This window comes from Anabrus simplex, chromosome 7, assembly GCF_040414725.1.
Source record: "Anabrus simplex isolate iqAnaSimp1 chromosome 7, ASM4041472v1, whole genome shotgun sequence".
In the NCBI taxonomy this organism is placed as follows: domain Eukaryota; kingdom Metazoa; phylum Arthropoda; class Insecta; order Orthoptera; family Tettigoniidae; genus Anabrus; species Anabrus simplex.
The window spans coordinates 201,533,747-201,548,165 of NC_090271.1; the positions used below are offsets into that span (position 1 = coordinate 201,533,747).

At 34.9% G+C, this 14,419-nt stretch overlaps 1 protein-coding gene across 1 annotated transcript in view; it reads left to right on the forward strand.

Annotated features, from left to right (window-relative positions):
• Positions 1-327: 327 nt before the first annotated feature.
• The window catches only part of LOC136877038 (transmembrane protein 231), a 66,749-nt gene continuing 52,657 nt past the window's right edge, over positions 328-14,419 (forward strand). The window contains exons 1-3 of the mRNA XM_067150840.2: positions 328-546; positions 644-810; positions 4,063-4,191. Coding sequence (XP_067006941.1) covers positions 408-546; positions 644-810; positions 4,063-4,191 — 435 coding nt within the window. The 5' untranslated portion in view covers positions 328-407. The remainder of the gene's footprint in view (positions 547-643; positions 811-4,062; positions 4,192-14,419) is intronic.

Genomic DNA, 14,419 nt, shown 5'->3' on the forward strand with positions numbered 1-14,419 from the left:
TTAGCGATAATCATTGTTTCGTACTTGCACATTTTGCGCAAATACTGTATATTAGTTAAATATCCTAACGAAGTCTACCAATCAAGTGCAAAGCTATCGTTATATGGCTGTTTGGTTGTAATATGTCGTCGGTCGTTCCTATAGCAACGATCGTACGATGTTTTAATGTATAGCCAACGTAAGGAGAGTATAAATCGATTAGGTATTTATTAATTTCGGAGGAAATTAAGTCAGAAAATCGAATTGATGAATACATTGTTTAATTCCCGTATGTTTGAAACTTATTTTTGAAGATTATTGATATTTGACAGGGGTATTCTTTATAAAAATAAAGTCACAATAATTATTTTATTGGTTGCACTGTATTTTGACGCTTCGCTTGATATTACGATTTTCAAACACATGTAATGGCAGTGTATGAAGCATTTTCTTATAATGTTGTTTACAAACATCGAAGTACGTTGTGTTCGAATACTACAGTTTTTCTAATTTTGTCTGCGTTAATTACTGTAATTGGCCCTTTTCTTTTAGCATACAGAAGTCATGGTAATTATACTTTCTTGAAGTAGTTTTTAAACTGATATTCTGCTTTTATTTACACGTTGTTATGCGAAGCACATTTAAGTGGATTATACATTTTTAGGTTTCTGGTTAAAGACCGAAACATACCGAGAACAACCAGACGTTCTTTATAAACACCAGTATATCGTGGTGGTGGAAACTGATCATTTGGATACTCCAATATTATGCAGTACATTTCCAAATCTTAATAATTTCTTGAGGGATCGTGGTCTGTGCTCGTTAGTGAAGGTTAGTAATGTTCACGTGAGTATTGAGCATATATTTTTGCTGAGTGTTTTTTACAGTTACTTTTGTCACTTTACATTCTGTACAGTATGTTTAAGAGTTTAGAGAATGAATGTTTTGTAAGCGATGAGAAGGACATTGCCTAGTTGTTACGTATGATTTAGTTCAGTGTACTACAGATCATGAAAGTTTTCCTTGCAATTTAGAGGTTACATCTATGTAGGAAAGGTAGATTTTGAAAGAGAAAAAAGTTGTTATTAGGGAATAGGCCTTGGAACTTTTAATATTAGCTGACCTTGAGAATTTTTAGCGTAATATTTTAAAAAGTTATTTTGTAAATAAGTGAAAGGAAATCAGTGAAGTAGAAAAAAAGAAGCTAAAACTCTTGGAATGGTGGGTGCCACTATCGTCTCGACCATTGGTGGTATTTAAATGTATAGGCCTAGGCTTACACTCACCTAAACAAGGTCTAACCTTGTAGGTTTAGAGTGGATGGTGCTAAAGTAACACACACACACACACACACCTGATCTCAGCCTTGAAAAACAGACTGTTGGGTTGGTATATTCCATGACTTGTGTTGTAATGATTGGATATAAGTTAGTGCTAGTCTTTTTCCTTTTCCTTAACATTTGCAATGATTGGGCATTTAAGCCATGCAGTGCTTAAATGATGAAGGATTTCTGCACTGAGGGTTCTGTCAGCAGTAGCCTAGTTAATCATACATTCATATATTTGCCTAGTTGTCAAGTCAAGGTGCTGAAAAGTCTTTGTTGTTGGTAGGTCAACAACATTGATTTTGATGGAACCTGAATTATTTACATCTGTAGCAAGATATTCTGTTTTCCTCATGTTGAGCCAAAGGCCAACTTCTGCAAGGCAGTTCTGGACTTGAACTTAATGTTGAATGTCATTGTTGTTGTCAGAAACCAAGAGCACATCATTAGTTTAAAGTAGTCCAAGGTTCATTTTTCTGCAGAACTCTTGCAACAGTATCCATTACTCTGATGAAGAGGAGAGGTGAGACTTGATGTACTTTCACAGGATCAGGGAAATCACTTGATAATCCAGCAGCTGATTGTAATTGACTTTTTGGATCATGATAGAGCTGTTTGACCCATTCTTTTAGCTCTTTAGATAGGTACTCTGTGCTCACGGAGAGCAAACCAAATAAATTAGTGTGGTGCTCTGTCAGAGGTCTTTCCCAGGTCAAGGAAAGCAAGCTGTAGGTGCATTGGTTTCTCACAATGCTTTTCAATAAACTTTCACAGAACACACTGTAGCATCTGGTACGGGTCCCAGCTCAGGGTTACGAATAAAGACCTCAACGCTACCTACAGCGGAGGCGGTGGCGGAAAAGGCAGCCCAATGCTTGGTTTAATTGAGTAAAAGGGTATCTGTATCCATGTTGGAGTCGGTACCTCAGAGAGGCAGCTACAACAGCAACTGTTCCCTTTGTTAAGGGTGGCTGTTGAACAGTCTAAAATGGCATTGAGGAAGGCAACAGAAAACCACCTCAATTAATTTTCCCCAGGATATCATCAGTGTGGCTGAACAAACAAATTCCTCGGTCCCTGGTCCCGGCAGGCCTTCAGTGGCCAGGGGGTGCTAAGAATCTCCGGGTCGATCGCAATGAAGATATGCAGTTCGAATGTAAGAAGTATGTATGAAGAAGGAAAGGTCTATAACACCATCAGAGAAATGGAAAGGCTCCAGATAAAAATCTGGGAGAATTTTTACATAGTAACTTCATGATCTGTATTGACAGTGCTGAATTGTACAAAGTATAAGCCTTTATTTTTTCCTCCTATTCAATATCTTATTATTATTATTATTATTATTATTATTATTATTATTATTATTATTATTATTATTAAGCATATGGAATTTACAGAATGGACAAGTATATACAATATTATACAAAAGAAAAACCTGCAAAGAATACATGGTAAGTAGGGAACAATTACACATGAATATCTAAATTGTTTATCCACTGCACTACGGATACTGAGACATCAGCAAAGTCTTTTTGGTCTCCACCATAAGCACGCAGAGGGCATTCGTCCATTATATGATGCATGGTCTGGACTAAAGCACCACAATCACACGCTGGAGAGTCCCTGATGCTCCACTGGTGAAGGGAGAATGCAGATCTTCCACAATTTGTGCGGAACCTGTTTAGTGATGCCCACGTTCTTCTTGGCAAGCTGAAACCAGCTGGGGCGTGGTTTGGATTAAAGAGGCTGGGCCACTCCGGAGCTGTACGAATCCATTGCTCTTTCCATTTCTCTTTTAAATTGAAACCAGCATCCATTAGATTCTTAGCTGTTTTCATCGGTGGCTTACGGGATTTCAGCCTTTGTCTCCAGAGATCTGCAACATCTCTATGGATAGGTAGAGTTGGATTGGACATGATCTTATTATATTCTTGAACAAGGGCTCTTGAACGTCGCAGGCTTAATATCTTATTCAACCTCCCTGAGTGGGTACAAGTTCATATCAAATTTACTTTAAAAAAACATACATGTTTTGGTCCTTATTATTACTATTATTATTATTATTACGTCCTTGCCCAATAACTACAAGTATTTGTCAACAACCTGAAAAATAGCCACTTGGAATCTCATAAAACAAAGAATATATTTGTATTTATTTTCCTTTTTCAGTGGGCATTTTTAACATACATCTTGTATTGTACTGAGTTGAAAACAATCTAAACATAGCATAAAAATTTACAATTATGGTACACTGCATATTAAAATTCACAAAGTTTTTGTACAAATCTTGCATTTGGATAACAATTGTCATATCTTGCCAGACTCTAGTTCTAAATTGAGTCTTATAAAATTGAGTTTACAGTCTCATTGAAAATATTCTACTTTCAGAACACAATAATTCAATATAGATTTTGGCATAATGCACAAAAAATGAACATATGAGTTTAAACTTTTTAAAAGTGTGAACAGCAGCTCAAATATTGATCTTTCTTTCCTAAAGCCATATTTTTCTTCTTCCATTTTCTTTTCTAATTCCACCTGTAATCTTCCAATATCTTCCCAAACATCTTGACTACAAGTGAAATAAGAGTGATTTCTCTGTAGTTGTTACATTCCTTCTTAATCATCTTTTATGAATAATGGGATTATTACACCCTTGCCCAATAACTGCAAGCATTTGTCAACAACCTGAAAATAGCCACTTGGAATCTCATAAAACAAAGAATATATATGTATTTATTTTCCTTCTTGTTTTCAGTCAAGAGAAGAAGATCACAATAACGATGGAAGGCGTGATGAACTTCATATAGAGTTTGAACTTTCCATTCACAATTACAAAGCTGTACACTCTGTTAGACTTTTCCTGTTGTTTGATTACAAGCTACGTGTAAGTACTACGGTAACCATTTTGTTGTGAAATACTGAATAATCATTAAGATAATATTTTTGAAATTAAAATTGATGTGATATTAATGTAATCATTATGAGAGATCTGAATGCCCATATTGGAACTGTGAGGGCAGGATATGAAGATGTGTTTGGCTCTGATGGTTTTCGAAACACCGACAAGCAGAGTGCCTCCTTGACTTTTGTCTTAGAAATAATCTCACCATCAAGAATTCCTGGTTTAAGAAACAGCTGTCACAAAATCCCAGATATAACTGGATAGTTGAACAGAAATCTCTGATCAACTTTTATCTTCTCACAGGGAACCTACCTGAGTGAGAGATCGCAAATGCAGTGTCTAGGTAGGCCCATTCAAAAGCATTAGTACCTAGTAATGATGATTCCCATGTGCATGACAGAACAACAGAAAAGGAATGCAGAGAGCAACTCTATGAGATATATGTGCTACACTTTACAAAATGCACATCATTTATATTTGCAAAATGAACATTTAACTTGATTGTAAGCAGCAAATGAAAAATGATCTGTCACAGTGATCACAAAAATTTGTGTTGGCAAGGTCAAAGGTGGAATCTTTACAAGATGTAAACAATTCAGGATGATCAGCTAAGTATCCTCTCACAGAATGCATAGATATTTATACTAGTATAACATAGTGATGTGGCCCATAACTGGTGACAGTAACTTGCTATTGCTTGACGCTTGGTCTGCGTATAAAATAATGCCATTTTAGAGCAAATTACCGTATTTATTTGTGTATTGGACTCCCTCGCGTATTAGACCCTCCTTGGCTTTTCGAGACAAAGAAAAAAAAACTCGCATACAAGACCCTCCAACGTAATTCTTCAGAGAAGAACAACGCTTCCGCTTCGAAGCGGGTACAAGCCTTATTTCAGCTCTGATGACATCTCACAAATTTGTGAATAGTTTCGTCCGTACGACCCACGCAATGAATATAAACGTCAAAGTCATGCGGTACATCTGTGTTTCGTAGTTAAGAAATATCCGCATCCGTAGTGTAGGCCTACTGCAGCTCTGATGACGTCGCACAAATAGGTGAATAGTTTTGTGTCTGACCCGTGCATTGCAAGCATGCATCAGTCATGTATATTTTATTTATTTATTTATTTATTTTCATGCTTTCATTTGTGGTGAAGTTAAGGCTCACGGCCCTCTCTTACACATAACTACATATCTAATAAACTTCATAAAACAGAATAATGAAATAATGTAATGAAATAATATAACAAAATATAAATCCTAACCTCATTCATTCTTCCATTCATACTGCCATTCATACAAGCTGGTTATACATTTAATAGGTAATCTCGGCAAGATCACTTGAAAGAAGCTAAGGAAGTGCAATTCCTAACACTGACTGGAAGGGAATTCCATAGCCTTGCACCAGACCTTGAAAGGAGCGGTTAAATGAAGATGAGCGATGCACAGGAATTGAGAGTGTAGTAGTCGATTGTGTGTTGTGTTCATGAGAGGAGGAGAGTAAATTAAACTTTGAGGATAAATACTGGGGTTTAGATTCATTCAATAGATGAAATACGAGAGTTGCAATGTGAAGATGTCATAGTTTATAGATTTTTAACCAGGAGATAATTTCATAATAAGGGGAGATATGAGTTGGAAATTTAATTGAAAATATAAACCTAATGCATGAGTTCATTGCCCTCTGTAATTTTAATGTCTGTTCCATGGTGGCATCTATCATTACAATATCACAATAATTAAGTATGGGAAATATGAGGGTCTGGATAAGTTTAATTTTCAAGCTTAGTGGAAGAAGTGATTGGCGAGTTTTGAGAGGGTGAAGTGACGAGTGAATTTTCCTACTGATGCTTATTATGTGCTCACTCCAATCTAGTGTGTATATATGTCTGTGTTTTGTAGTTAAGAATGTCCACCAGCATAATGGTTAGCACAATTAGCTGCTGTACTCGGGAGCCTGAGTTCGATTCCCGAGACCGTATTGCCAGAGATTCATGAATGGCAGGAAGGTTGATTTGCAGTAAAAATGGTACAGGCAACTCCCTTCCACTGGGGGCCTGTCTAAAAAAGAGCTGCACCACCTTGAGATGAGGAAAGGAGTTTACTTTAGTTAAGAAATATTCACGGTTGTTGCTAGGCCTATAGGCAAGATCATTAACAAAGTAATCGTTTAATATCTCGTAACTCGAGCCAATGTAGGGTTTTTGTGAGAGAAGGAGGTTTAAAACGTGATAAAAACAATCCAGTCACAATTGTTTTACTCGCCAACGTACGTAACAAATAATAGTAATATTGATTTTTATGTCCCCACTTACTTCCAACGATTTTCGCAGACGCCAAATAAAACATACTAGGGTATGCATTAGTGCATTAGTAAAAAAAAATGGGAGACAACGAACGTACAAAACTAAAAATTATGATAATAAATGCATTACCGCCACACCTGTAGATAAAGTCAAATAAATATTAAAGTTTATGTATTCCACCTGTTTAATACATAAAAAAAGATAAATTAAATAAAATTATAGGGACATGTTTTGCCCTTTAATTATGGGCATCTTCAGCTTTAATCTCAAACTGAAAGTTGATTAATCAGGTACCTGATTGTAATTAACTTATGTGAATGTGAAGGAAATGTTGGAAATGTGCAAAAAGGTTGACAATAGTTATGAAATTCTTAATATCAGGCCTTAATAAAGTCTAAAATACAAATATCCATAAAATTATACACTTTCTTGAATATAGTTAAGAAATTCTTGAAATGAGGCCTTAATGAAGTTTAAAATACAAGTAGTCGTGAGTTTATACACTAGAGGAAACTTTTGGATCTTAAACAGATTGAATGTCACTATAATAATCACTTCAAGTGGGGTTTATAATAAATGTGAATTGATAAAACTGTAGTTTTCTAGAAGCATGAGAGAAGAAGAGTGCTTGAAGGTAAGTTGCTGTGTTCAATGTTAGCAGGAAGGAACGGCAGTAGTCTCTTGTGTAGAGTCGTAAGGGAAGTTTGGATTGAAGTCTCTTTATTAACGTTGAAATTGGTTGACGTAAAGAAGATTCGGAGAGAAAACATTATGTGTAACTTCCCTTACGACTCCACACAAAAGACTAATGCCGTTCCTTCCTGCTAACATTTAACACAGCAACTTACCTTCAAGCACTCTTCTTCTCGCATACTACAGTTTTATCACTTCACATTTATTATAAACCCCACTTGATGTGATTATTATAGTGATATTCAATCTGTTTAAGATCCAAAAGTTTCCTCTAGTGTATAAACTCATGACTACTTGTATTTTAAACTTCATTAAGGCCTCATTTCAAGAATTTCTTAACTATATTCAAGAAAGTGTATAATTTTACGAATATTTGTATTTTAGACTTTATTAAGGCCTGATATTAAGAATTTCATAACTATTGTCAACCTTTTTGCACATTTCCAACATTTCCCTCACATTCATATATAAGTTAATTACAATCAGGTACCTGATTAATCAACTTTCAGTTTGAGATTAAGGCTGAAGATGCCCATAATTAAAGGGCGAAACATGTCCCTATAATTTTATTTAATTCATTATCGTTTTTTTATGTATTGAACAGGTGGAATAAATTCTTCTTCTTCTTTTTCTACTGCTTTTTCCCACACCTGTAGGGTCGCGGGTGCGAACTGCGTCGCACATGTGGATTTGGCCCTGTTTTACGGCCGGATGCCCTTCCTGACGCCAACCCTGTATGGAGGGATGTAATCGCTATTGCGTGTTTCTGTGGTGGTTGGTAGTGTAGTATGTTGTCTGAATGTGATGAGTAGAGTGTTGGGACGGACACATACACCCAGTCCCCGAGCCAGAAGAATTAATCACAAGCGATTAAAATCCCCGACCCGGCCGGGAATCGAACCCGGGACCCTCAGAACCGAAGGCCAGTACGCTGACCATTCAGCCAACGAGTCGGACGAACAGGTGGAATAAATAAACTCAAATATTTGACTTCATTGTACATTTCAATATGGACCTAAACATGAGAATTATAACATGTAACACCTGTAGATATCCATAAACGCGGCAGACTTTCCTGTTATTTATTTTTATTCTTTCCTTCGTGGAACTTTTAGCACTATCCGGGTGATAGCATACCTCACCTAAATGAAGCGGTCTCTCTTATCTCATTTACAGCTGTTTAGGTAAATCCTGATGTGATAAATGTAGAGAACATGCATGAAATACACTTAAAAATAAGGGTCTGGCTTTCAACAGCCACAGTTATTTAAAGAATGCTTCTAGTCACTATGTATTACATTCAGAAATACAACTCATAACATACACTAGTTATCAGCTGGTGGTTTGGCGCGCTTTCAACAACACGGCTTTGTTCAGGAGGAGTGGCTTCTGCTACACATACACCAGCTGGGAATATCAGAGACCATCTCTAGAAACCATTTGGGAATAGCTTCACTCAGTTTGGACTCTATAGTCGGAAACAAAACTATTTTTAAAAGGTTCAAAAAGACGGGACCTGGAATGCTCTCGGTCTCGATTGCAGTGCATGGCTGACGAGATGGCAGTGAAGATGACTTCATTTGGAATAACGATACTCTGGTAGCGGGGGAAGTTGGCGGCGCAAGACAAGTAAAATGAAAACAGTTATCAGGTTTACTGTGTGATAGGTCTACTGCTCAGCTGATGGAGACAAGTGACTGGCCATTGAGTTATTTTGTATCAATATTGCATAATACGATACCCTTATCCTTTTTCTCTACGGGGTCGAGTATGAAGTGAGACAAATCTTCGTAGCGAGCTTTTACGACCGTATGCCCTTCCTGACATCGACTTCATCAGAGGAATTGATTATTTTCACCATGTTGGTCCGTATTGACTTATATTCAAATTTCTGTAAAGTATTTTCACCGCCTTTTCAATACTTATACATTTTATTTTATTTAATTACCGTACATGTACATGTTTCGAGAGCCACCGCTCTCTTCTTCAGCGGTGCCAAACATTAATTGATCCTTGGACTATGGTACAATGGTATAATATAACAAGTATATATGAATTTTGAAAATTGTTACAACAATTTCTCTTAGTTTCACCTTTCCTATTGACTATGTCATTTGTTGCAGATTTTACTGGAAATTTCCTAACTAATGTAATCTTTTAAATTAATCTCTATATGTTAATTTATGTCCTTATTTACATCTGAAAGAATAATTATTTCTTCTTGTCTAAATTTAACATTTACTTGTCATTTAGTGGAAATCCTTAAATAAATCAATTTGTAAAATAATAGATAACATCTATAAATAGTCTTTATCCTAAAATCGTAAAATCATAAATAATAAATATCAATTCGTAAAATAATAAATAACATCTATAAAATTAGTTATTCTTTAGAATGTTTCTGCTCTTGCTTTTTTTCTTAAAGTCTGCTATAATTTTCTAGACCTCTCATATCAGAATATCTTCTCTTAATCTCGTCCAATTCATTCCATCTAATTTATCCAAAAATTAAAATGTGATATTGGTCTGAACCCAAACAATATGTCCTCCTTCCTTCCTTGTTGTCAATCTGCTACTGGTTACGCGATGACCATGCTGGTCGCTTTCTAACCGTCAAACTCTTCAGCTCGACTGGTTGCCAAAATTTAACCTTGACCGAAGTATTCTTGTACTGCCGGCAGCACAGCGACGGGTAGCAGCGAGCCTAACAAGGTCATTGACAGCAGAGAGCAGAACACGTTTGTTTATTCAAACTAGTACAAGAATACTTCGGTCAAGGTTAAATTTTGGCAACCAGTCGAGCTGAAGAGTTTGACGGTTAGAAAGCGACCAGCATGGTCATCGCGTAACCAGTAGCAGATTGACAACAAGGAAGGAAGGAGGACATATTGTTTGGGTTCAGACCAATATCACATCATTTTAATTTTTGGATAAATTAGATGGAATGAAGAATTGGACGAGATTAAGAGAAGATATTCTGATATGAGAGGTCTAGAAAATTATAGCAGACTTTAAGAAAAAAGAAGAGAGCAGAAACATTTTAAAGAATAACTAATTTTATAGATGTTATTTATTATTTTACGAATTGATATTTATTATTTATGATTTTACGATTTTAGGATAAAGACTATTTATAGATGTTATCTGTTATTTTACAAATTGATTTATTTAAGGATTTCCACTAAATGACAAGTAAATGTTAAATTTAGACAAGAAGAAATAATTATTCTTTCAGATGTAAATAAGAACATAAATTAACATATAGAGATTAATTTAATAGATTACATTAGTTAGGAAATTTCCAGTAAAATCTGCAACAAATGACATAGTAAATAGGAAAGGTGAAACTAAGAGAAATTGTTGTAAGAATTTTCAAAATTCATATATACTTGTTATATTATACCATTGTACCATAGTCCAAGGATCAATTAATGTTTGGCACCGCTGAAGAAGAGGGAGGTGGCTCTCGAAACATGTACATGTACGGTAATTAAATAAAATAAAATGTATAAGTATTGACAAGGCAGTGAAAATATTTGACAGAAATTCATCAGACGAATTAATGAGATGAAACGAATGACGTGATATGAGTAACTAAAACGGATTATATTTACTTTATATGTAGGCCTAAAAGTCGACTTTTTACATTTAGAAATACTGCCTCCCATTGAAAATAGCCGGTATAACTCGAATACATTCATAAGTTTGCTAAAGAACAGTGTAGAATGTTTGCATGTGCAATTTATAGCTCTTTATAGCCTAGAAGTCATGTGTTCACTGCACAAAATTTGAGGTTATCACATATTGGACCCCCTTTACTTTTTTGGCTGTAAAAGTGGAGGGAAAAAGGGTCTAATACACAAGTAAATATGGTATGCCTCTTGGAAAGTGTGCGACGTTGAAATTCAAATACCGTGAAACCAGTAGACAAATTCATCTTCTGGATGTCTGTCTTTTTTTTTTTTTTTTTCCATGCCTATAAAACACAATATCAAATACGTCAGCCTCATGTCGATAGATTTACTGGCACTTAAAAGAACTCCTGCGGGAAAAAATCCTGGCACCTCGGCGTCTCCGAAAACTGTAAAAGTATCTCAAAAAAATGGTTATAGAAAAGAAATGGTTAATTCCATCATTCGTAAGTTCAAATCACGACCCAACACCACTTTGACGAAAACAGATCAACCCAGAAAAAATTACGCAACTTTCACTTTCAATAATACGGGCGTATATTCACTAACCAATGTTCTGAGGAAGCATAGCATTAAAATAGCATTTAAGACTATACAAAATAATAGGCATGTCATATATAATAGCAAATCAGTAAATAGTAGTAACAAATATCTTCAATCAGGAGTCTACCGAATGGAATGTAACAACTGTTTAACAAGTTATGTGGGGCGTACAGGCAGGAATTTCACGACTAGATATAATGAGCATGTAAACGCAATTAGGCATAATCATTTCTCGGCAATAGGGCAACATATGCATGAATATAAGCACAATTTTACGGACATAAATAACGATTTAAAAATATTAAATGTAGAACCTAAAGGTCCTTTGCTTAATATAAGTGAAGAATTATATATAACACTAGATCAGTATGCAAATCCTAATTATAACATAAATGAGTTATCTGAAAAAACTAATATTTTGTTCAATAAAATCGTTCCTATCTTAAAAAACGACTACGTCAAAATAGTCAACAGACGACGTCATACACAAGCTACGGCGCAGACAGCGAACCTCAGTGACTCCGCCCATACACACGTAAAAACCTTCCCTACTTATCCCTCCGCCCCTCTCACAACAGACAACACTAGAACCATCAGTACGAGGTACATTACTCGTCAAACGGCCAAGAAACTTGCATTTCAAACATCCAGCAGTAAGTAAATTAATTCAGGCTTTACAAATTCACACAATATTACACTTCTATTGAAATCTAACTCACTTCATTCATTTTGGCTTACAGACTTTACCAGCCTTAAAAAAAGGGAAAGGAACCACCACAGTCTTACGACATTTGATGGGAGAAAACTCCAGAAGTTAGGCCAGAACTGAATCATACATATATTCCATAATTTAACACGTATCAAGCTTATATTGATCCATTTCACAGTTATACAAATGGAACCTATAAAGTTCAACATTCGACATATATAGGAAAAGGCAAATTATGGAAATATAACGCAAGAATCAAGGCCAACACGTTTCAGTGTCACTAAACACACTGACTATATTACTAGACATTCAAGTGTTTTTTAAAACTTCTGTAGTAAATGATAAGCATTCAATTTAATAGACATTTATGTTTTATACAATGCATAATCAACATAATATGAAACTTGTAATTTTATGCAAGAAGGAACTGACATTTAATCATTAGGTTTAAAAGCCAACCATACACGGCATATTCAAACATTATCAATATCTGATGTTATACAAGACAAATTGTTATAATATTTTACCACATAACAACGCAAGATTCAAGCAATAAGTATTTTAGACTTTAAAGTACAATGATTAGACTTTAAAGTACATTAGTGTGTTTATGTAAAAATATTTTATAGAGGTTAACACGCATTTATATTTTGCCTAAAATAATATCACTCCAGAAACAAGGTATAAAGATGTAACATGATATTTTATTATAATTATCACGCAAGCTTTATTTATCAAATTTTACTGATAGTCTATTCACGATTGTACATAAGTATAAAAGGGTTTCGATTCAACAGAATAAGCAATACTTAAGATACGTGCTTAATCAACCCAAGGATGCATTCTGTCAGCCCAAGGGCATGTATATAATAGACAAATTTTTGTAATTTTAATTTTTAATTTTAACACAACACTTAGAAATTTGTAAGTTTTTAGATAAGTTTTCACTGAAAAATTATGAAACAATACATCATGAAGGTCTTTCAGAGGTATAAGATAGAAATGCAAATGTGATTCTGATATAGCTGAGGATGACCTATGAAGGGTCGAAACCGGTCCTAGATTGTAATAGTTTACAAGAAAATAAATGTATTGATTAGGTGGAATTTTTCTTTCCTTTTATGAAGATTGGTAAATGTCAATACGGAAAATGAAATTCATAAATCAAGATGTTAACGCCAACCAGGCAAAGAGTCAAGCATATAAATATAGGAATATCAGAATTAAATTAATGAATACAATTAAGAACATAGCATTTTTGAAAGAATGCCTCGCTCATGACCTAATTCCGAAGTTTTTAACTAAATATAACAACAAACATAGAAACACAAGACAGACACGTGACACTTTAAAGAAAACCAATAAAATCTGGATAAAAACTGAAATAAAATTTTTTTATCGTAAAAAACAACACTTGAATAATATACTATACCCTTTACAATTGAAAGTATCCCAAGAGCTACCACTTAGCTATTGGGATCACTTCCAACGAGTAACGAATGAGAAAATTGAACATCTAGCCATAAAAAAACAGAACACCCTAGACAAGAAATTAGAAACCTTGAAACGAACTCAGAAAGAAAAACAGGTGACTCACCTTGCAGAAAATAATAACTTAGCTCAGTCCACAGGAGATAGAATGCACCAATTTTACCCACCATTAAAAAATCTCACGGATACAATATTCAGTAAAGCAGAGTATGAAATTTTAAGCAAAGGTCCAAAACATAACTGGAATAACGCCTCAATACTACAGAACGTTACTACCGCAATAGCAGAAACAGAATTAGCCATACAGAGAATTCCGCATGAAATACGTGAAGAAGTTAGACACGATATTGTAAAAAAAAACTCCCGCAGTACATCAACAGAATACAAGAAAACATATCTAATAGCAATAAAATGGACAAAACACACATTAATAGCTTAAAAGAAAAGGTCAAACGTGATAATCTCCTGATAACAAAAGCCGACAAAGGGAACACAACGGTAATTATGAACAAAGATATATACATTCAAAAAACAAAAGAATGTTTCAATAATAACACATTCCGTACAATACGTAAAGACCCCACAATTACAGTACAAAGAAACCTAAAAAACTTGCTTAAGAACACACGTTTTTTACTCACCGAAGCAGAAGCAAATAGCTTAATAATAATGAACCCCCAGTTACCGAATGCTAAAGCTCTTCCCAAAATTCACAAAGAAAATACCCCTATGAGAACCATAGTAAATTATAGATCTAGTCCCACATATAATCTC